Source organism: Astatotilapia calliptera, chromosome 1 (genome assembly GCF_964374335.1).
Source record: "Astatotilapia calliptera chromosome 1, fAstCal68.1, whole genome shotgun sequence".
Classification (NCBI taxonomy): Eukaryota; Metazoa; Chordata; class Actinopteri; order Cichliformes; family Cichlidae; genus Astatotilapia; species Astatotilapia calliptera.
Window position 1 is genome coordinate 36,227,374 of NC_137422.1, and position 24,268 is coordinate 36,251,641.

At 40.2% G+C, this 24,268-nt stretch overlaps 1 protein-coding gene across 4 annotated transcripts in view; it reads left to right on the forward strand.

The window, feature by feature from the left end:
* adamts18 (ADAM metallopeptidase with thrombospondin type 1 motif, 18) overlaps nucleotides 1-24,268 on the forward strand; it is a 51,118-nt gene that overhangs the window by 18,303 nt on the left and 8,547 nt on the right. For all 4 annotated transcript variants that reach the window (XM_026175475.2, XM_026175466.2, XM_080300426.1 and 1 more), the window contains 10 exons: nucleotides 231-368; nucleotides 459-612; nucleotides 2,004-2,099; nucleotides 2,706-2,854; nucleotides 9,956-10,128; nucleotides 10,962-11,092; nucleotides 11,590-11,713; nucleotides 12,012-12,256; nucleotides 19,394-19,514; nucleotides 20,319-20,445. In XM_026175475.2, the coding sequence (XP_026031260.1) occupies nucleotides 231-368; nucleotides 459-612; nucleotides 2,004-2,099; nucleotides 2,706-2,854; nucleotides 9,956-10,128; nucleotides 10,962-11,092; nucleotides 11,590-11,713; nucleotides 12,012-12,256; nucleotides 19,394-19,514; nucleotides 20,319-20,445 (1,458 nt within the window). The remainder of the gene's footprint in view (nucleotides 1-230; nucleotides 369-458; nucleotides 613-2,003; nucleotides 2,100-2,705; nucleotides 2,855-9,955; nucleotides 10,129-10,961; nucleotides 11,093-11,589; nucleotides 11,714-12,011; nucleotides 12,257-19,393; nucleotides 19,515-20,318; nucleotides 20,446-24,268) is intronic.

Sequence of the window (24,268 nt, forward strand, 5' to 3'; positions counted from 1 at the left end):
GTCTTTACATAGAAATCTATCAGAATGAGTGAAATCAAGCCAATTTAAAGAATTCATGTTCATTTTCTTTAAAATCCTGTAACATTTTATAATTTGTCTCAGTATCAAAATGTGAATTATCATTATCATAAACTTCCCCTTTACTCACAAACAGCTTACAATACATGCAAGTCCATGTATTTACCGTATATCTCATTGCGACTGAAGTCTCTTATCTTCATTTTCTGTAGTTTTGGTATGATCCATGATGGGGAGGGAAACCCTTGCCGTAAGACTGAGGGTAACATTATGTCCCCTACTCTCGCTGGTAACAATGGAGTCTTTTCCTGGTCCACCTGCAGTCGGCAGTACCTTAGCCGCTTTCTTGGGTAAGCCCAGTTAATGCAGATTGTTAAAATTACCAGTCATGCATTTGGCTTTCCTCCTTACTGACACAGGTACTGTTCTGTGTTCACCAGAACAGCCCAGGCATCCTGTTTAGTGGATGAACCCAAGCAGATCGGTCAGTACAAGTATCCCGAAGAGCTTCCCGGGCAGCTTTATGGAGCAGACACACAGTGCAAATGGCAGTTTGGCTCCAAAGCCAAACTATGCAGTCTTGATTTCGTCAAGGTAAAGTAATCACCTAATTTGTCAGAATTATTCGATCTCCATTTCCTTTTTTTCCCCCAACATGTTGCAACTGCAAAAACAGTTGTAACATGCGGTGCACACGATGCTGAGTTACTGGGGGAATTAAAAAACAACAACATATTTTTTCTGGCTTTAACGATTGTGATTTATTATATCTTTCATTTGATAACAGCCCAGACCAGGAAACAAACAACAGTTCCTTACACTAAAGAAAGAAGTGTTAACCATGGTTGTATTTCTACATGGACCAACAGTCCTTAATCATTTACTTTTCACATGTTTCTTTGCCAACACTGAGAAGGGGGCACCCCTGGACCATATAGGAGCTGGAATTTATCTGCTTTACAGACTTAATGATCCAGTGCTAAACTGGCACTTTATTAACTAGCACAATCTTTACATCAGCAACCTTAACCCCCCCCCCCCCCCCCCACACACACACACACATTTGACCTTCATTAAAATGCATTCCATCATTTGAATGGGTCCCTATACCACCACCCCAGTCTGCATCAAACCCTTGTTGTTTTGGTATAAGGCTTTATGCTAGGTGCATTCAGTGATGTTGATTCACATGTAAATTTTATTTAAAATGCCTCAAGCTTTTCTTCTTGCATGGCTGTAATTGCTGGGAAATTGACTTTGCCAAGTCGTATATATGGCATTAGCCCACATGACGACGCCTTGGCTGTTCACGACTTCCCCAGATTCCTCCTATGTTTCCATAATAAAAGATCAAATACTATATTTGCATTTCTTAGACCTGTGTAGGAGTTGGCAGGTGGTATATTAACCTGCATGCTGATTAACAGTGGATTTGAGGGTTCCATTCACACTTTTCACTCTTTTTTCTTGACCCTGACATTATCATGTACAAGGACTTTCAGCATGATGCCATAGCGGTCACCCACCTGCTCTATGTCAGTGAAGTAGATCTGCATAAGGTTAAGTCTTGAACACACCAGGGAGCTGTCTGTCCTGCTTCCTCACTCCCTCCTTTCTGATTCCATTCTCGTTGCCAGTTGCAGTTGGGCCAGTTGCCAGATTCTGCCGCCTGTCTCTCGACCCCAGCTCTCCCTCTGTGCTCACTCACTTGCTCTGTCTCTGTATTGTTGGGTCAGATGACACATACAATTATAGCCGGTTTCATTAAAGAAGTTCAATGATTAGTCTCGACACAGAAGCACTGTGGAGAAGTCTGTCAGAGGCAGTGGGGGCTTATCAAGCAAAGTGATGGTGGTCCTGGCAAAAATCAGGTAGAGGGAAGAGAAAAAGGAAAGGAACTCTTAACCAAAAGATGCCACGGATAATAACATCAGCAAACACCATGTTTGATGGATGTCTCATTCTTTGCGTGTCTCATTCGACAGGACATTTGCAAGTCATTGTGGTGTCATCGCACAGGGCATCGGTGTGAGACCAAGTTCATGCCTGCTGCAGAAGGTACCACTTGTGGCCCTGACATGGTGAGGAATGGTCTCCTTATTTATATGAAAGATCACAGCAGTCAGAATGTTATTCTCCTGCTTAGCATCCTAATAATTAGCATTTTATTGAGTCAAACGAAATCCTTTCATCTTAGAAAAAAAATCCTAAAAGAGCTTTAAAAAGATGCAAGGATTTACTTTAAGCTCAAACTGATGACAGCTCAAACTGCATTTTTTTATTTTATTTGAATACTTCTTTGATCATAGATAATTAAATAAATCAGACAAAGTAACCATCGATGCTCCTCGTACATGCATGGGTGCACATTTTGGACACTACTCTCCCAAATGGATTGAGTTGATTTGTACACACAGAAACATGATATTTAGAAAGAGTGAAAGGCGGTGATGTGTGTGAGTGCAGGGTTTGGCTTGGATCAACCCAGGTCTGCTGCACAATAGATGTGCATGTGTATGTGTGCATTTTGGCTGTAGATAGAGAGTCTCTATGTCCAGGTGTGGTGCTGGGCATTTCTCCAGACCAGGAAACAGAGGCGAGATGCCAGGGCCAACACTCAAGTACTGATAAGAATGCTATTTCTGTTGTCGTCTTCTCTTTCATTTCCTTCCTACTCTTTTCTTCAGTGGTGTCGGAGGGGTCAGTGTGTTAAGTATGGAGAGCATGGTCCTAGAGCAGTGCACGGCCAGTGGTCAGCCTGGTCTCAGTGGTCTGACTGCTCCAGAACTTGCGGTGGAGGTGTCATGTACAGAGAGCGCTCCTGCACCAGCCCAAGGTATACATACACTTGCACACACTTGCAAAACCTAATCTAATTCATCACCTCTATTTTAATGCTTTCGATAAGATTAACTAGGCAAACAGTCGACAAAATGATTCATGTTGTCACGCAGCTGCTTCCACAGTGCAAATCTGAGGTGCAGTTTGGGCCAGAAAGTAATTCTTGAAGGCCTTGTATTCTACGTTTTTTTTGAACACCTGAAAGTGCTGGCTGCCAGGTAGCTGTCAGCACAGTTATGTATGCACATTCTGTTCGTGCACACACACACACATGTGCTGATAACTGCTCTCATCAGTCAGGCTGACAGTCCAGACGGACAGACTATCTCTCCACATGCTCCAGACAAGGAACACCTCCTGATGGCATGCTCTTTTCTCTGAAAGCTGCCAAGATAGTCAGCAAACGTCCCCCATTGCTGCTCACTCAGACAAATATAATTCTACATAATTCTGTAGACCCAGATCCCACAGTGCATATCTCTTTGTTAGCAAAGCACTCTGTTCATGTCATTACAAGCTTGACAATTTTCCAGTGTTAATGTTGTATTTCACCACAAACACGCAATCTCTCATTAATTATCCCTCGAACACGTAAAGATTTACTAGATCTTTTAAACCTTTATTTCGCTTCCATAAAATACAGATTTACTGCCGTTGTTCTATTACTATGCTACAATCAAGCAATGTGGCAAGTGATTGACTCAGCCTGCAGACGGTTAAACACCTGCCCCCACGCTGGTTCTGTAGCATGGTTACAATGGGATACTTGCGAAGGTGATTAATTTTGTGATTATTCATTTAATCTTCTTTTCATCCTTTACAGTGTCATGTGTTTACTCCATAAATCAGAAGTGATCCCATGGTGACCATTCTTTAGCAAGTTTATCTTATGTTTAAAGAGGTTTTGCTGTTTGCTTCACACACCTCAGAGAATGGTTGACTCAATTAAAATAATAATAATAATCATCTTCATCTATTGGAGCCACAGCCAATTAGCCGACAGATTCTTAGATAACGCCTTCAGTATTTTATTTCTATTTTTTTCAAGCCATTGACTGAATCTCAAGTTTTCCTAATACTACATAAAAAGAGGAAGAACTGACAACAAAAAGAAGCAGCTTTGCAACATAGAACTGATAAGCATGCATGAGTTTCTGAGTGTTTAAGAGCAGGGAAATGTTTTTGTCATGACAGGGACACAGTTGCCCTTTTAAATACAGCTGCCTTCATATGTCTTGTAGCCATGCGAAGTGTATATGTGTGACTTGAATGTCTAAATGACTTCATAATGTCGGCTTTTTTTCTCTTGTAGCTATTCACACGATTGCCACGGTTGTCAGCCGAATGCATAAGAGCCTGGACTGAGTCACTGTCAGCCCAATTAACAGGCTGACCTGAAAAATCCAATAAAGTTTAATTTAGTCATAGACATTGACTTAATTCATGTTACAACAGCACAACATATATATATATATATATGTATATATATATATATATATATATATATATATATATATATATATATATATATATATATATATATATATATACATACATATATATTAGGGGTGCAACGATATTCGTATCGATATTGAACCGTTCGATACAGTGCTTTCGGTTCGGTACGCATATGTATCGAACAATACAATTTTTTTTCAAAATTTTTTTTTTTCAATTTTATTTTATTTATTTATTTTTTTGTGTCCCGTTTGGATCTATAGCCATCAGAATTGTTGTCTTGAGGCCAAGAAAGATGCCAAGAGGATTTATTTTAAGTGGATCATCATATTGGTCCATTTGATTGACCTTTATTATAATTATGAATTTATTTTATTTTCAGTTGCAAACGGGACAGACATGACTGTGGGATAGGACAGGGGGAAAGAATGAAAGAAAGAGGGGGAGAGAAAGAAAGAAAACCAAAGGGGAGAAAAAAAAAGAACAATACAAAATTTGTAATTTATTTTATCAACTTTCCTTCTGACGATGCTGTCTGTGTTGAGCGCTCAGTGAATCTGCATTTGACTACTCCGCCTATATATATTTGACATTGCTGTCAAAATAAAAGACGCGAAGAAGTTCGCATTCATATAAAAGGCACTGTTTTTGTCTGCCAGAGTGGGATTTTCACTGCATATTCTGCACCACATCTCTGTGCATTCATCATTTGTTTGAAGCCAGCTCACCTCCTGCAACCACTTTTCCGAGAATACGTGCTTCTTTTGCGGTTCGGACTCCTTCTGACATTTCTTTGGAGGTGGAGGAACACCAGAATACTTGCTTAAAGGAGCTTGCTTCTTCGACATCTTTAAGAGTTCTAAACAAATGTCTGTCCTCCTCCAGAAAATCTTATGTACGCGTTTGCGTTCATAAGATTTTCTGGACGCACCTGCGCACCACTTATGTGCACCTCTGTATAAGACTTGGACTATGTCACACATAGTATCACTACTTGTATTTCTTACCATAAGTCTAAGTATTTCTAACTTTTCTAACTAACTGCCCTTCCGTTGCAATATAAAACCCTTTCAAGTTACACATTTTCACCCTCTAACCAGTGCTATTACCCTTGTGTATTAGGATTCACACAACTTCAACTTCTATTTCACTTGAAAAAACAAAAACAAACCAAGTTAATATCACTGTAGCATGTGAACCTGTAATTGGAGTTAATTTGACTTACAGCAGCAACAAAAGTACTTGTTTAGGGTAAGGAAGAACTCATATTTAATGTTAAAATACAACCTTTCAACCCTTTACTTACATTACAAAGCTTAATGTTACCAGTGTGATAAGGTAGAAGAGGCCTCTATAATCAGGGTAAGGTAATATGCACCTTGTGCAGTCCTAGTGAGTAGAAAGAGGCACTTACAATTCGAATTTATAGAACTGATTACAGTTAACAATTGTGATTTAATAAGCTGATAACATTTGAAATAGGTGGTTTGGTGTCTGAAATCACACAAAGCCAGATAAATGCATTGTATTGTCTCATTCTTTTTCTCTGTACACATTAAACAGCATTAAGTTATCATGTTTTTCCAAACTTGGAAATAGAAATAATATGCAATTAGACTTTTCTAGTTGTCTGCAAGGAGAAATGGTACCTGTTTTGGTATTGTGATGCTGATGTATAATAAATAAGAATCAATGAAATGGACTGAACTTTCTGTACGGTGCTGCATGTCTCATTGTGCAGTATGATCTCCAGAGTAAACCGCAAACAGTGATTTCCACTACATTGTCACAATCAGTTTCTAGTTCAAGTTGCATTTTTGATTTTTGCAGTTCTATCAAAACGATCTGACTACATTTTTTTGCCTTCATTTTAAATGTCACAAATTTTAAGCCGAGTGTTCAAATGATTCCTTAAAAATGTATTTATTTATTTTTTTCCATTGACCCATTTCATTATATCAACTCTATTATGGAGTCCATTAAGATATTCACAGAGTTACACAGTGTCTTATTTACTCATCCGGCTTCATCACTGCTTACTTAACAGCAGGCAGTCACCAATGTGTCTGTTCTGTCCATCACAGCCGACTCGTCTCCTAATCCCTGCGAGGGATCAAAGAGACAGGCTGCTTCTCATATGATACACATTATACACCATGACTGGCAGACCGAAAAGGGTCAGGTTATCTGCCAAGTTCATTTATCATTCTTGTAGAACTAAGCAAAGCATTGTAGGAGAAGCTGCTGAAAATAATGGATTGATGCTACCAACCGTTGAGTTACGGGGTCAGACAAACAGAGAGGGGATGGAAAGATGTTGAAGGCTAAACATTAAATCCATTAATGAAATGTAATGATATCATTATCAGAATAAACACAATTAGTTGTCAGAACTCCTTAAATGTAAATAGGCTGTGGTTGTCTGTATAAAGCACTGTTTCACATGCATCGCCATCCTCAGCTGAAAGAATTCAGCCATTCAGACAGACCCAAGCCTGATCCCGACAGCAGTGTGTACCCCTGAGTCACATTTTACTCCATGACTCATGATATTCAGAGTGTGTTTGTCCCCAGTAATCTCTGTGATTATTTTGGCCCCTCTGCTCTTAATCTGGGCAGAACGAGAAGGATTAGCCTGAATTGGAGTGCCTGTGTCTGTTATCATCTTTACCCCTAAACTGAACCGTCTGGATAGTCTGGGGGTGTGCTACTAAAAACTTGTGAAAATATCCCTGACACTTGTAACCTTTGCCTTGCTACAGAATCCTCAGTCAGCAGGAACAGATCCTAAAATAATTTGATTCTGCACAAACTCATTCATTTTATAAGGTAAGCACGTATGTTTTGCTCAGGCTTGTACAAGGCTTCCGATCAGCCGACTAAAGCCTTCCCTTCTAGGAGTAGCTCCAAAATGGAAAATGAATCTTCTCCCCTTGCCTCCCTCTTTTCCTCACTCCATCTCTGTCCTTGCTCTTTCATTCCCTGTAGACCACCTGCCAGATCAAAGATCCTAATCCTTAGCAAAAAGCCTGGGAGATTAGGTTCATGATCTTGACCTGGTTTTATAAGGAGCATTTTTTTGGCACACCCCATTTCAACAGGGTACACGATTAGGGAATGATGGTACTTAGACCATTGTTTGGTTGGAATCTCCCAGTGGACTTGTAAAGGGGTCACAGCAGCAGAATGTGGATCTATTTTTTATGTGAACTGCAGAAAGGGAAGTCCTGTGAGGGACAGGGAGGGAGCAGTTGACTCAGAAAGATGACAAGACTAGACATAGTGACCTCTGAACTACAGGGGTTTCGGCTTCTGTCTTTGGGCAGATTTAGTAGGCTACTGGGACATTTAAACACCCTTCAGGGTCATAAGGACCCTGCATTGGGGCTTGTTGTATCTGGTTTCTGTCTTATTGTTAGAAGTAAATTTACAGTTGCAATGATACTGGATCATCCAGATAGGAGAGGAAAGAATGATAAAGAGAAAAGGAAGAGAGACAAAGAGTGCTGTGAAACTTAGGGGCCACTTGTACAAAGTCTATGAAGTGCATTCAACTCCCTTCTCGAGTAAACAGCCCATCTTATGTGATTCTCAGATCATGAGACCTTGACTGATGGAGTATACACCGTAAACCCCCGCTGGCCTGCCGTAAGCACATTACCATATGGGCTGCATTTGTCTGCTGCTAAGTCTTAATAAGATCAGGAGTGCAAAACCTGTGCCAAATCCCCCTCTCACCAAGGGATGCATGCTTGGCACACAGCAAATTCACACATATACACAGGCACACCTTGAATGGAGTTCCATCAGTCTTGGCAGCTAAGTCATTCTGTGATTGAGTCCAGGGCAGAACAGATATCTGCTTGTCTTGTTTGCTGACATCCATTATACACAGACATTTTCATTTGCTGCAGAAAACTCGAAAGAAATATACATCTAGTTTTTCCTGTGGTGTTTACTGTTTCTATTAGGCACTGTTTGTGTTTCATTGACAAAGTGTTTCATTATATTGTCACACTTAGTGAACTGTTTTTATTAGACGTGTTTGATCAGCATGGTTCTCCAGTCTCTGTATGTATGTGTGTGTCTGCGTGCGCACTTCTGTAAACAGCTAAACTCAATTTTCTCTGTTGGTGGTTGTGTTGGAATGCCTGGCATGGGTTTAGAGAGCCTGGGAAGTCTGACATGGCATCTTGATGTTCACTTAATGTCAAGAGTCTGGTTGTGTTTTCTAATAAGTGGTGACTGGTTTGATCATTTTGGTGACACATTAAAGCGCCACTTCCTTTTTATCAGCTGTTGATTTTATTCATGTGGTATATAAATTGTTGATTCAGCATAGCTTGTAAGCATGTGACTTATGATGTGATGAAGTAGCGTTAAAAATCCCACTTTATTCAGTTAAATGATTCAGTACTTGGATAAATAACTTCCAAAGCTTAAAGGACGAGTTTTATGGGCTAGTATGAATTTTTGACCGTTTGCTGAGAGAGATCACTGACAAAATCTGCATGTTTTTGATGATATAAACTTGAAGCTGCAGGCAGCAGCCAGTTGGTGAAATTTACCATTTAGAATGGGTAAATATCTAGCTTGATGTTTTTCAAAGATAAATAAATGTTACACTTTTTAAAATATTTTAAATACACACATTAAAATAGACAGATATGTGTATTGTGTGATATATGTTGAGGTATATGCTGAGCAACAAAAACTTTTGCCTAATGTGCTGCTGGTCCTTCACGTCCTGCCAAACAGCTTGGATACATTTGAGTCGAGGACTCTGCAGGATTTCCGAAGGTCCATCCAGCCAACTATTTTATTAACTACTTTCCCACCCATGGTCACGGGGACTTGAGCTTATTGCAGCTGACAGTGGATGAGAGGCAGGTTTCACTGTGAGAAACCCACTGGTCTATTCCAGGGCTAAAGCAGAGAGACAGGCAACTATTCACACCTACGGCAATTTAAAACCACATAGGGCTGTTAACAGTATCTTTATATTGTGCTATCTATTATACCAGTATACCATGTAAGGCACCCTAAATTATTCAGCTAGACCCTAATAAGACATTAATAAGAGATCCTTGAAATACTATCAGTTGCAAGTCGAAGTCACAATGTACCAGACCTGTTCCAGGACAACACCCTTTCCCTGGTTCATGGTTTGTGCCAAATACTTCCAGGAATATTCTGATGGACATCTGACGATAAGAATTTGGCCTTTGTTAAAGTAGCTAAGGTCTTTACACCTGACCATTTATCTCCCATCCAACTCCTCGACTACAAGAAATGACCATTCATTTATTGTATAGTCTTTTACTTTTAAATGTACAGACTTTTTTATGTACTCCATTTGCATGTTAATCATTATTGCTTCTGCAAGATGGCTTTTACAGCTTTCTCACAGGTGTACAGGGATTTCATTGAAAAAGTTATATGAATAGAACGAGAACTAGAAGTGTTGAAAAGAAAAAATTTGGGTGGATCTTTTCCACTGACCAGCTGTCTCTCCCGTGAACTGCTCTGGCACGTTAGTGCTGTTGATAAATTGCCAAAGGTCCTGTAGCACTTAAACAAATCTACCTTCCCTGTAATTCCTCTCCCTTTTCTCTGTCTTATCTCGTCTTCTACCCAGGCCACAGAACAATGGCAAGTTTTGCTCAGGCCCCAGCCGTCTCAACCAGCTGTGTAATATTCGTCCATGCCCTCCCAATGCTGTGGATTTCCGTGCCCAACAGTGCGCTGAGTACAACAGCAAGCCCTTCAGGGGCTGGTATTATAAGTGGAAACCCTACACCAAAGTGGATGGTAGGTGGTCAGTTACTTACAATCCCCACAAGTAAATGACACAAAATACAAAATACACAGTAGATCTTGTGGATTATGAGTAAATACAGTGATTTACTGTATTCTTGGCACATTATATTCATTGGCTAAAGGCCACAGAGCTTTTAAATATACAGAGAATTGCAGATTGTTCAGGGCAGGTTTGCTTGTCTTAATTCTCTAGATCTTTTATATTCTGCACCCGCTCTGCTTCCCCAAAACTCTTTTAAAAAGAGTTTCTGTAATGCCAACCTCTATTTACTGCTGCAATGATTAGGGCCAATAAGCTGAAGGAAACTATCACTGTGTGTAATGTGCATGGAAGACATGTAGCCACCTGCACCCTCTGACACACCGAGAATAGATTTAAAAAGGAAGCCTGCGGGCCAGCTTTGTTACACAGAGCAAGGGAAAGAGAGTGCAGTGAAGGAGAGCCGTGTGTTTGGCTGTCGTCCCAGGCCTGTTTAAGCTGGAGATGAATGGGGGGTGATCTAGAGAGGAACAGATTCTGAACTGCCTTCTGGGACCTTGGGCCAAGTCACCTTCATCGTCATTTATTTTAATCAAAGACGGCTGTAGAGACTTGTCTGTGATAACTGATCTGAACTACAAAATAAACCTGTAGCCCCATATGAATACCCCTGGGTGCATTTGTAGTTGCTGTCTTTTGTGTTTCAGTCTTAGTGCATACCTGCAGAGTCAGTAGCCTCTGCAGCTGTAAACTGACCAGACAATAAAACTTGAAGAACAGTTTGTGCATTTTACAGGTGATGCCATCATTCTTAATGATACCTCTCTTCCTCTCCTCTGTGCAGATGAAGACATCTGCAAGCTGTACTGCATTGCAGAAGACTATGACTTCTTCTTTGCTATGTCCAGCAAAGTTAAAGATGGCACTTCCTGCTCTGACCACAAAGAAGATGTCTGCATTGATGGAGTGTGTGAGGTATATCAGCTCTGTGGATTCACTGTACTCCAAAAGTGAATGTTTTCTGTTGTCTAGTGGTTGTATGAGAGGCACAGTTAGTGTCAGAATCAAAAGACAGTGCAGTTGTCTGTAGATAATCAGTATGTGCAGTTGCATCAAATGCATTGAGTAAATGGAAAAAGGGTAAAAAAATCTTTTGGAGTAATTTCTTTGGCTTACTTAGCACTGGGAAGACACTTTTGCACTATTTTAATGTATTCTCTGTTTTCCTTTATTTATGAGCTCTTTATGAAAGCGTTTTAAAATTGTTGTCACCTCAGAGTAACGCTGCTTCTCTAGTCAAGGTGATATTCATCTTGTAGTCTTTCTTCTTGAGTTATCACCCTTTGATGCATAGATTTGTTGATAGTTGGAGAGTTTATTTTATTGACACATGCACTTCAAGAAACAAGCTTATCATGCTCATTTTGCTCCATTCACACTGATGGCAAACATGCATTTGTGTGTGTGTTTAGGCTGTAGGTTGTGACCAAGTTCTTAGCTCTAAGGCCTCTCTGGATGCCTGTGGAGTTTGTAAGGGAGACAACTCCACTTGCAAGTTCTTCAAAGGCCGGTACACTCTGCAACACCGGGCTAACGGTAAGATTGTGTTTGTCCTTGTTAATAGTGTGTCTGAACATGTTAGGTGGCGTACACTGAGTATTTTTACAATACAAAAGAAGACTTAACCAAAGAAACAAGGATAAAAAATTAAATCCACAGACAGACACATGCACATAATTCCACTGGATAATGGACTGACTCACCTCAGAAGAGGTTAAGCCATGGTAAAATCTGGATGATGTTAGCAGGATGAAACATGACAGGATTATAGAACAGCAATAATAGCTAATAATGATTTAGTGTTGGCTGTTGTTCCTTCTCTTTTTGAAACCAGAGTACTACTCCATGGTGACAGTTCCAGCTGGGGCTAGAAGTATCCACATTCAGGAAATGGAAGTCTCCACTAGCTACCTGGCTGTCCGCTCCCTGAAAAAGAAGTACTACTTGACTGGGGAGTGGACTGTGGACTGGCCAGGGAAGTTCCACTTTGGTGGAACCGTATTCGACTACCAGCGCTCTTTCAACAAGCCGGAGAGCCTGTATGCTGCTGGACCGACTAATGAGACGCTGGTGTTTGAAGTAAGCCGCTGCTGCTGGGTGACATCCGTCTATGGCAATTGACAGTGACAGGGGTCTTTGGCGGATCTGCTGCACCTCCTTTTTAATGCTTGGACATGATGAGGGTTAGATGAAAGAAGTTTGGTGCTATGGAGAAAAAGACTGGTTGAAGCTTCCTGCAAATCTTCTGTGAATAATTAATTGTTTTGGGTGTCTGATTATGCCAGAAATGGGTGGGTGCTTTGTAAAGAATGGACACATTTTTATCTAAGTCACAGTGAAAACGATTAAAGGGCACACATTGAACACATCTACTGTGCTCGCTAGCAGCCTACAGGGACTATTTTAGTACTAACTGATCTCTGTAATCCACTTGTATCATACACAAGAATTCAGACAGGGCACCCTATTGCCAAACTCCAGTCCAAACAAAGCCACATGTTCATATCTATTGACATATATTCACAGCTGTTAATGCAGACCCTGTGCTTTGTTGTAGCGTTGCAATTTAAGTCAAATTGAGCAAGTAAAATCCCAACATGAACGGCCCTTTAGTGGGTAGGAAGAAAAGCATAAAATCAGATGGTTACTTGGAGTGAGATATTCTGCACAGTAAAGCAGAAGATTTATTATGTGGTGGTCCATATTTCTGCTTCATGTTTGTATTCAGTGGTGTGTTAGAAACCAGAGCTTCAAGGGGAGTACGAGTCTTTACCTGTCCTAAAGTAGCAAAATGTGATGCTGGACAGAGGTATCCTCCTGAAAGCAAAACTAATATTCAACAAGTGGCCAAGTCATTCTGAGGTTTTAAGTGAATGCTGGTGGGAGGTGTAGGATGTTTTCTCACATAACTTTGTCCGCAAAAGCATTTATTTTGTTTTGACCTTTGAACTCCAGCCGTGAAAACAGAAGTGAAAACCAGGTGAAAGCCAGACAGTTTTTTTTTTTGCCATGGGGGTGGGGGTGATATTCATGTAAAATCTAGTCTCCCCTCAATGCCCTGGGCTACTGCAATACTGTGGTTAAAACAGGAATGATTGGGCTGTAAATCCAACAGGAATACCAGTGTGATATTTTCAAAGTACTTGGATTGGATGGTTACTTGTTTGGCCATCAGGAAACATCCGTGTTTATATAGCTTTTTTAGAAAGAGGCTTTGGTCTGTGGGCAGTTTAGTGGAGTCTGTGTTGTAGTTGGCATTTGAAAAGCACATTGTTGTCCTTTTGCAAGATGAACCCTTGCAGAAGTGCAGAGACATGCACACATAACGTGCATCTTAGTTTCAGTCGTGGTTGGCGACATAGCTTAAAGAATAGCAGTGCTGGATTATTTGACTGATTGGCACTTTGTGTAAGGGAGAAACATTTCAGCGGCTGTTGGGAGGTTTGTCATCAAACTTGGTACAGATAATGCTCAGAAAATACATTCCACAAACTTTAAATCAATTCCCTATTCTTTTTTTTTTTAATCAACAGGATAACAATATTTTCATATAAATTACTCACCATTTTCTAAATAGATAAGCAAATAATTTTGTACAAACATTTGTGGTTCCTAGTACTTAGACTTCACCAAGTCTAAGTACAAAAATAGGAGAAAACCCCACCTCAGCTCCACTTTATGTTTAGAGCATCCCCTGAGTGATGCCAGAGAATGGAAAACATTTTAGGTTTGTGTGCTGGGGAGGTATTTTTCCATGACCTGAGTGGCTGATAGATAAATGTTTAAAATACTGACCACTGCAAACTCTTGAAAAATCCATGTGCTTATATTTGACAATATAAGCACAAGAGCTACTGATCACAGAGACCCGAACAGATTTTCTGACAAAATCAACAAAAAAGTATGGTTTTATGAGAGCGTGAGATTAGTGACAGTGACATTATATATGACATCAGGGTTGTCAGTCAGTAACAAAGTATACAAAACTAGCTGCAAACATACCCAGTAAGCTATAAACACACACAATGTCAGTAAGAATAACTGAACGATGATTGTACACGCTGGTCTGAGTGGGCTGGAATGTGAGCCATAGTTTTTTGACTATGATGACATTGCTATTGGCAGGTTAATTGCTTTGAATTGTGAGCGCAGCACAAACAGTAAAATGAATCTGTCACATATCATATCCATCACACTTTACATACTGATTTCTGTCTATAGCAATATGTACAAAGTTTTCTAATGCAGCGAAGGATCGTTACAGACGTTTTGGAAACGGTAATTTTAAGCTTTGCATGTGGATCAAGAGATTTAATAAAATGTTACGTCTAAACAGTTGTCTTTGGCTCACTATAGTGTCATATTAACCAAAAGAAATAATAGCAATAACTACACAAATGTGCCCTATCTTGAAAAAATGATAATTTAAAGAAAGTTCCTTTTTTTTAGGCTGATGGTACTCCTCTTACGTGTCTGTGTGTTCTGATCATACATCTGTCCAGCAGTGGACTCGGCGATGGCTTGCAGCTGATCTGCAGATGACATGACCATAATCTCTATAAGTATGTCCTGTAATTACAAAAAGGAGAAAGAGGTTGATAGAGGGAGAAGGATAGAAAGAGAGAGGATGCAGAGTGAGATTAAAAGATTAAGAATTCTGCAATTGAACTCTGGATGTGAGAAGTTAAGGTCAGGGCACGAGGACTTTAAGTGCAAATGAAAAGAGCCAAATGATGGAAGGAGAGCGCAGATCTCTTCATCTGTTTCACACATTCTATTTAACTGGTGCTGTCACAGAAAATCTGAGAGAGCACATGGGGGAGGATATACACACGGATCACTTGCAGACTCTCACTCAGCTTGAAGCGCTCAAAGAAAAACAAATGGTAAGGAGTGTGAAGTAAACTGTGACAAGGTGTCCACATCTGCACAGCTGCTTAGCTGGTAGGAAGGATGAGGGAAGGGGGCATAGAAATAGCTCACAGGAGGTGGTAGAAGGAACAGACACAACATATGGCTGCTTCCGGAGCTCTAAGTGAATACCAAGTAGGATTATTCCCCCTGGAATTGGCATTCTTGTGGTATGGGAAGCAGGGTCATGCCAGTCCAACACAAAACGCTGTGAGATTGATATCTGAGTCCACCACATTGCAATTCATCATCATCCCAGCTGACTTGACGAGTGCTGTGATTGTTGGGTTGTGAAACCAATACACTCTGTGGTCTGCTGTTGCACTCTAGGAAGCTAGACACACATTAGTTTCACAACTTAAATATGTTTGTAGCCACTGAAAGTCATTCAAAGACGATAATAAACATTTTCCTTTCCTAAAGCCCAAAAAAAGAGGATAACTCAAGTCAATAAAGACCATCTTGAGCTATGATTTTTATTACTTAATAATTAAATTCCATATTTGTTTCGCTATGTTTTTCCTTTTCATTTTAAAGCATTTTTGAAAATGAAACCCTTAATTCTGCTAATCATCTGCCACAGTAACATGTCCTTGTCTGATGTATGTTTATTAGCACCAGGAAATGCAAAGAATTCCTTTGTGTCCCTGGTTCCCAAACTTATGTCTAATAATCTGATCACTGAAACAAATAGGAACAAAACTTCCCCAGGTGAGTTATCGGTGCAAAATATGAACAATATCATTAGGAAATATACTGGTTAAAAGATTTCAAGTTACACAACAATAATAATGTGAACATTTAGCAAGTGAAACACTCAAAACTTTACTGTTATGTTTGCCAAAAAAGACATATTCTTTGAGCTGCTTCGCCATAGCAGATTCACTCAAGGCTTGTTGGCAGTTTGGTGTTTAGAGGTTCCCAACATGTAAACTATATTTTAATGAGCAATGATTTCTCAGAAGTTATGTGGAAAAAAGAATTAGGGACTTTATGTTAGTTGAAACTTACAATACATCCTCATACGTAAACGACAAAACAGCTATATTGCCAGTAAGACCCAAAACACTCATGAATCTTTCCACATTTGCAATGCTAACGACACTAGTAACAAGACTAAACGTAGTATGGATGGTAATGGATGCTAAACTGCATTTGGTGGTTAAAGATGTGATGGTAGAAGGAAAATGTCTTCCGTCTGCAAAAAGCTTCTCATCTGTTGTATTTGCTAGCACAGTCACAAGCCCTGCTGGTATCATCACCAGTGCGTCTGAACAGTTTGGACATGATACATGCACTCACTAACACGTCTGTTGGAGGCCCCCTGAGTAAACCCTCTGCGTTGTGCTGTTAGTGTGTCAGTGCAGATAAGGCTCATGTAGAGTTTGGGTCAGTTTTCATGTCTTGTGACTAAATTGAGGCAATATTTTGCTGCTTCTGTAAGTTTGCTTTGACTACAAAGGAGTTCACAAGGCCAGTGTGTGTTCTGTCTATTAAATGGGAGCATGCAAGTCATTGAAATTATCGCTGGTATTGTTACTGATTGCAGAAAGTTGTTGATTTTGGCTTGAATAGTGGTAGGTAGGTGATTGTTTTTTGTTCGTATTGGTTTAGTTGTTACTGAAAGGTTGAGCTTTGGGTTTAAATGATCAAAAACTAAAGCAGCGGTGGGTAGGTTTGTCTGAAACTATTGTTTCTATTTGTCTCCTCAAATGCGAACACTGTGGTTGGTTGGGTGTTTTAAACATTGTACATTTCTTAGGAAAGAAAGATCAGTGATTTGGAAAGCTTGAACAATTCAAGGGCATCTAAGTCCTCTACTAAAGTGACTATAAAAACTCTGACCAGAGTTGTTTTTGTAGCTGCTGTTTCACATCACTGGTGGTTGTTTGGTGAAAGAGCAGAAAGTTGGTTTGCTTGGATAAGCACAATGTCCCTGTGTGGTTAGTGGTGGCAGTTTTTCAATGGCATTGGGTTTGGTTGGTGTTGGTAGCATGGACAAAGAAACTGTGGGTGTTAAAATGTGGCCAACCCTTATGTGGTTTTGTTGAGTCTGCAGTTTTTATCACTTTAGCAAGATACTAAAGTTTAGTATCTCAAACAATTAGGAATGTGTCACGGTGCTGGGTCATGTGACCCAGTGTTTGAATTTTTATGTATCTTTTGTATTCATTTGTGTTATAGTTTAACTCATCTAGTTGATTTCTAGGTTGCAGTTTAGTCCTTTGTTTCTTAGTCCCTTTTGTCATCTCTCCCTGGTCCGTGCGTCCACTTGTCATGTTTCATGTCTGTGTGGCTCCTGTTGTCAAGTTTGTGTCATGTCTATGTCTCTGTGTTTCCTGTTTTATTTTGGAAGAGTCTGTGTTTTGTTCATTGTAATTAGTGTTTCTCTCCCCTGTGTTGTCATTATGTTTCATTCTAGTCAGCTGTGTCCTCATATGTCTCCACTTCCCCTGATCATGTGTGTATTTAAGTCCTCAGTCTTCCTGTGTTTGTCGTCGTGTCATCTGTGTTACATCCCTCATGTCGTGTCAGGTTAAGTAGTTTCAGGATTCTTGTGCAGTTCATGCTTCTGTTAGTGATTCATGTATTTCATTGTTTCGTCATGCACTCTGCACAAGGTCCTGTTCATAGTCATTGCCAGTCTTCCTAGTTTGTCATAGTTAAGTCAAAGTTTTCCCAGTGTAGGTTCTAGTTTAGTTTCGCCTCTGTCCTTGCTGCTTTATGTTGCCCCTATATCAGCCATAATAAAGGCTCGCCTTTTGTTAAAGTTAGTTCTGTCTCCTCGCCTGTGTCCGCACCTGGGTCCTCCACACACTCTCCACATGGTCTGCCACTGCTGATTTGACTCGTAGGTAGTAATTAAGGTTACTTGATGGCAAAAATGCAGCCTAAAGACACACCATATAGATGTTGAGAAAGATCTTAAGTAGAAAATGTGACATCAGAACCACTTTTGCCCCAACTAAAATTAAATTGAAGTATTGATTTTAAAACACTGACTTACGGATACATTTTTCTGACATTGGGTATCTGCTTGCTCATAGATTTACATCCCTCCTTTTGTCCCCCATCTTGCAATAGCTGACTTTATGCATTGGACAGTTAACAATCAGAAGGTTATTTTTAAGTTAGTGGAAGCGTCCCAGAGCTGTTTAATGTGGATTGAACCCAGGAGGTGCTTGGCGTTGAATGGTTGATGGTAGATTCCTTTCAACTTTAGGAAATACCCCAAAGAAAATACACCTGTCAAAATCCATTATCACAGATGCTGATAGACTGTGATGTTTCTCAAGAATCACAGGTGGACTTAATACATTTTGCCAAATGGGCTGAGGAGTAATAGTTACCCAACCTGGACTAAACCGTGGTTGGATGCAAAAGAGACAAAGCTATGCTGAATACAATCCAGTGCAGTGTTTTGAAATGGTTTATTAAAATAACACACTAGGAGCTGACTATGTAAATGCATGTCAAGCAAAACTTTTCACCGCAGCAGGGAATTCTTATGGGGTTGTTTTAATGATAGCCTGATGCTTCTCCTGTAATGGGCATGTCTGCATTCATTCATCCATTAGTCTCTGCCTGACTTGAATGTTCAAATAAATCTCTTGTGCAGAAAAGGTACCTCAGAATCACTGGGCTGTGTAAAGGACGTGGTTAAAAAAAAGAGACACATCACAAAAGAAAATGGAAATTGTCCCTTGCATGAGCATTATATGATCCAAATAAAAGTGTGCTCATCCAGTTCAGAGTAGAAATGGAATAAAGCGTTTTGTAGGGTTTCTAGAATCTTCTCATTAGTAGGTAGTCTGTCGAGCAGCTCGAGTAAACTTGAACGGCCTAAATAGGCTAATCACATTGGCGGTTGTCTTGCATTTAGTCTCTTACAGTGGGGTTCATAACAAATGGGTAATTTGCTTTGGTTTAGAATGCGCAAGACATAATACATGGATTACTGGAGGTCTAATAATCAGTCGACATTTGAGGGAATACGTGGGTTTGGTGCTGAAAAGACATGTAGATGAACCAGTGCTAAATATTTGCCTTACTTAGCTTCTTAAATATTTAGTGTTCCTTTCTGTTTAGTATGCAGTAATGCTATATTCTCTAAATTAAGCTACAAAGGGCGGCTTAGAGCTTTGAGGAAGGATCTAAAGGTTGCTAGTGTCACTCCCTTGAGCAGCTGGGAAAACGCAGCTGTAGCCTGGTGGATGACTTACAGTTTGATAAATAAAGGTTAAAAGATAAACTTTCTCTACACAGCTGTCACCTTTTTTGACTGAATGTTTTCTTGTCTGATAGATCCTTCTGCAGGGAAAGAACCCGGGTGTGGTATGGGAGTACACTTTGCCTCGCACTGAGAGGAAGCCTGATTACAGCTGGGGTGTGGTGCGCTCGGATTGCTCTGCTCCCTGTGCCGGAGGTGAGGCAGTTTTTATTTGTATGTCCATCTGTTGATGCCTGGATAAAACTAGAGGAGTTCTGTACACAGGATAAGTAAATTAAATTAACATTTGCCAAAATCCACCACTGAACTGCAACAGTCAAATCAAGCTATTACTTTAATTGACAATGTAGCAGCAAAGACTTCAAACTTGGAATTGATGGAATTGATCATCAATTAAATAGCAAATAAACTAAGAAGACTTCTTTTAACATCTCAATTTGAAACAAAATCCCCAGCGTTTTAAAATCTGCTCAGGATTTGGAATGCATCAAATCAGCCCCTGATGAAAAGCCTGAATGGCATAGCAACAGAATCTAAGTTGCTTACAATAAAAGAGAGGCAGAAATATGTGCAGATGTACTAAAAGTGATAAGGAAAAGTTGTGTGTGTGTGTGTTTATAGGTCTGATTTTTCTGTGTGTGGCTGTTTTTGTGTTGTGTATAATACCCTGATGAACAGTGTTCCAGGAAATGTGCTAAGGTTAATGAAAAGCACCTTTGTCAGACTTTCTCCTGAAAGACTCACAGCTACTATCCAGCTTACTTGTTAGTGAATAGCTGTTGTGTTTAAGGTACATGTAGTTTCATTTGCCATGCCTCTAGGTGCTGCGACAGCCGGCAGACCTCTAGACATATTTTTTGTGTTGATTCATGACAGTTAGAAAATTTAAATTTGACTTTAAATGCATCCACATTGCAGGGATGAAAAATAAAGATCCTTAATTACCTGAAAGAAACACATTACGATTTCTCTGCTTCTCTCTCCCTGTCTCTCCATCAGGTCGTATCTCAACCAAGGCTATCTGTTTGCAGGACCAGAAGGCTCAGGTCAACTCCAGCATGTGTAATCCCCACACCAGGCCTGCACTGGGCTCCCATCTCTGCAATACGCAGCCTTGCCCTGCATAGTAAGTGTGTGTGGGTCAAAGAATTTCTATGTGTACAGTTGGCTGTGGGATATGTGGCATGTGTCTTTATGCTGCCAAATTTTCAGGAACCTAGGGCGCTGTTTTTTTTTTTTTTTTAATAGGTGCACACACACACACACACACACACACACACACACACACACACACACACACACACACACACACACACACACACACACAAAAATACTGTGGTTGAGCTGTCTAGAGGTTGCCTGTGGTCTATTTGCTGTGGCTAGCCAGCACTCCGCTCAGCCTGTGTTCTTCTTGTCACTATCCTCGTCTTTTCTTGGCCCACTTTTTTTTTTTTTTTTTGAGAAAACACATGAAAGCCCACTGCATCTTGTGCTCTTTTGGATAAGTCTTTGTTGCCTTGAAGTGTTTTCTCCAGCTGTGTCTCCATGTGAGTGTCAAGTGTTGGTAACTGATCTCTTGTCTACATGTATGCCCTGATGATTTTCATTCTTTCATTTAGACCATTTAGTTTAAACAATTTTAACATGGCCTTTTAACCCGTTAATGATCCTGAGACCTAAAAATGCAAAATATGAGAAAAAATGCTACATTGTTTTTGATCACTAGAAAGAAACTTTCCGAGCTCATGCTTCATCTGAGCTGAATCTACCGCTGAAGTCACAGAGGTCATGTCCATATTTCTGTCAGTGTTTGTAGTGAAATAACAAAAAGAGAGGGCTTCATTGTGGAAATGTAGTTAAAAGCAACCAACATCTTAGAATGCAAACTCTTTAGATTTTTAATATGGATTGTGACATTTTAGGCTAAATATCAAATTATGCAAATGCAAAAAAAAGAAACAAATTTTAGGCAATGATTTAACTAAAAAGGAAACATTGGGGTTGAGATGAAAAAATAAAGAAAAGGAAGGCTAAAGAGCAGGAAGAAGACATCAAAGCTGGCTCTGAACGACTGCTGATTTCTGTGCATACCCTCTCATATATACTCAGCCCAAAGCTTCCTGCATTTCTCAGTAGCAAAACCATGGCTGTGTTTTATCTCCTTGGTCTAGACACTGAGCCTAATGGCATGCATTTTTAAAGGAGACAGTGCATTTTGGGACCAATGCAGCAAGCAAAGGAGGAAAACAGGAGATAGTTCAGTGGAGTAACAAGTTGAAACAGCGCTGAATAAATGGCCCCTCTTCTACAGTATGTAGGGCTTTGGCTCGGGGAAATTGAGCTAGCTTGATTTACAGCATTGCTCCAAAGAACAGGCAAGAAACTGTGTCTTAGGTTCAGAGAGAGTACTCACTCATGCACATGCAAACACACACACAGAGAAAAGCAACATGCCAACATAGAAAGGCAGCATGCATTCTTATAGTTCCTTTTCCAAATGCATAATGCTGGAATCATGTATTTCTGGTCCAAACCGTGCTTTAAAAGTAGAAATATAAGCTGCTTCTCTGATCTTAATGATGTTGTTATTTTGTTCACTATTAGCCATGCTACAACAAGTCCAGACTGAACTTTCTCCTGTGTCAGGAGTTGAATAAGCCAGACAGCTATCAGTTACACCTCCAGCATACAGCCTCTGTTTCTTACTAAGTTTCCCACCACCCGAGAGGACATTTCCTGCTCCTAATCTTGGGCATACCATTTCTGCTATCTCGGTGAAAGCTATTAAACAGCCTTGTTGCGTGTCCCATCCGCCTCTTTTTGCTTAGCGCAGAAAATGGTATAAATAATTACTGTCCATGCAGGGAAATAAATAAGCTTGACACCCATGGATTCTATTTTCTACAGTAGCTGACAGTTTTTCTCAGATGGTTGTGAGTATGGGCCAATTTATGGATGCTACACAGGAAGCAAGTTGAGTTGAGTGAGCAGCATGAAAGCTTTAATGACTGCATTAAGACCTCCAGGATGTATGGGCACGCATTCAAGAGCCCAGCAGAGAAAAGAAAAATTGACAATGAAGTGGATGCATGTGTACTATGTGAGTGAACATCAGTGTTTGGGTGTGTGTGTGTGTGTGTGTGTGTGTGGAAGGAGGGGTAATGTGAAAGTGCCTGTTTATCTCTGTGACATGTATCTCGGGTGCTGACAGGCCTATCCATGTTTTATTGTGCAGAGATGGAAGGATTCCCATGGGGCCAGGCCAGTCTAGCCATGCAGAGCCAGTCAACCCCCACCCCAAGCCCAACGCTCACAGCCTCACATAAAATACACACACAGCTTCACCCGTTCACTCTTATCTACTCCCTTTCTTTTGCTTTAGACCTGTTCTCTCTCTACTTTGCGGGGATGCTGGACTGTGATGTTGCAGCAGGTTCCCATAACATGGGGACGGAAGGAGAATTTTAATAAGTCAGTTCAAACATTTGGGCTAGCTTGAAATTAGGAAGAGAATCCTCCTTTAAAGATATTTAACTCAGCATGAACATCAGTTTTGTAAGTGCCAACAAATCAGTTCAAACGATCTATGTACCAGGCATATTTACCACTTTTTAGGATCTATACTGCAAAGTTAAGAGTAAAATAACTTCAACATGAAAAGAGCACCTTTATCTTATTACTCTTTTCAACTTGCAACAGCTTCTAGAGCTCACTGAATGTTTGTGAAGAGACAAAGGACACAGTAAATGCATTTGCTAAAGGACTGGACATGTGTGGGAAATGCAAACCAGACAAGCAGCTTGTTAAAGAAGGTTGGATTGTGGTATATAATTATGCTTAGGATCTTAAGAAAACCACACGGCTCCAATATTAGAATTAGAATAGTTCCATTCACTGGTGGTACCTGGTCTGCAGCCATGCAAGTACCAGAAAATATACAGTCGAGCTTTTCAGAACCTCCTTTGCAGCAATGTGCTGTTCTTACCTCAGGTAATGAAACATTTTAGAGATACAAATTACAGCTAGGTCAGTGGTGGTTTGCAGTGAAGCGGAGTGGCTCTTCAGCCACTTTCCCCCAATGATATATTGTTATTTATAAGCCAGGAAAAACAGCAGGGGAAAAAGCAAAACAGTCCACAAGCCAAAAAATCCCAAACCATTCCTTTTGGGTCCCACTGGTTGACATCTATCCCATTTCCAAATTGTAGTTTAGTCCCGCAGCTTCATTTGCCTGTGGCATTTGAACAAAAATGAAAGCATTTTTCTTCCCCTGAAGCAGGTCGGTGGTATGGAGGAATGGTCCCTGTGGTAGCGTGTTCTCTCAGAACTGGACAGCGCCATCTGCCCATCCCTCCATCTCCCTCTTCTAAGCCTGTGGTTGTCAGACCACTCATTTGGTGAAATCTCCCCCTACAGCCCTGATGCCAAGACAGAAACTATTTTAGACATAACAGGAGGCTTTTCATCAGTGGTGAAGCAGGATTTCAAAAGGACAAAGAGCGAAGAGATTAGAAGTAAGAAGATGAGGGCAGAGTGAACAGGTGAAAGAGAAATAAATGAGCCAAACAAACCAAAGGGGAAGAAAAAGTGTTGCATGTTGTGGTTGGCCTTGAGGAACTTGAAAAAGCTGTCATTAAGAGTCAGGTATAGAAATGGTTTTCCTGTTTAGTTTCATATACAATGATAAATATGGAGATTGATCGAACTGCAGAGACATGAAGATATATTCTGTCTTTTCTTTTATTGCTGATAACCAGCTCTGAGCTTAATGAATTCATTTTTTAAATTTAACCAGGGTAGAAAGGGCTGTTTTACGAAGCACAACAATAAGAACTTTTCAGAGATGTTTGGTGCGATGACAGCTTGTATTTCAGTGGGTAATTGAGGTTTATTGGTAAAAAGGAAGTTTTTCTTTCCCACTCATGCACTTGGGAAAAGCACAGAGTGGG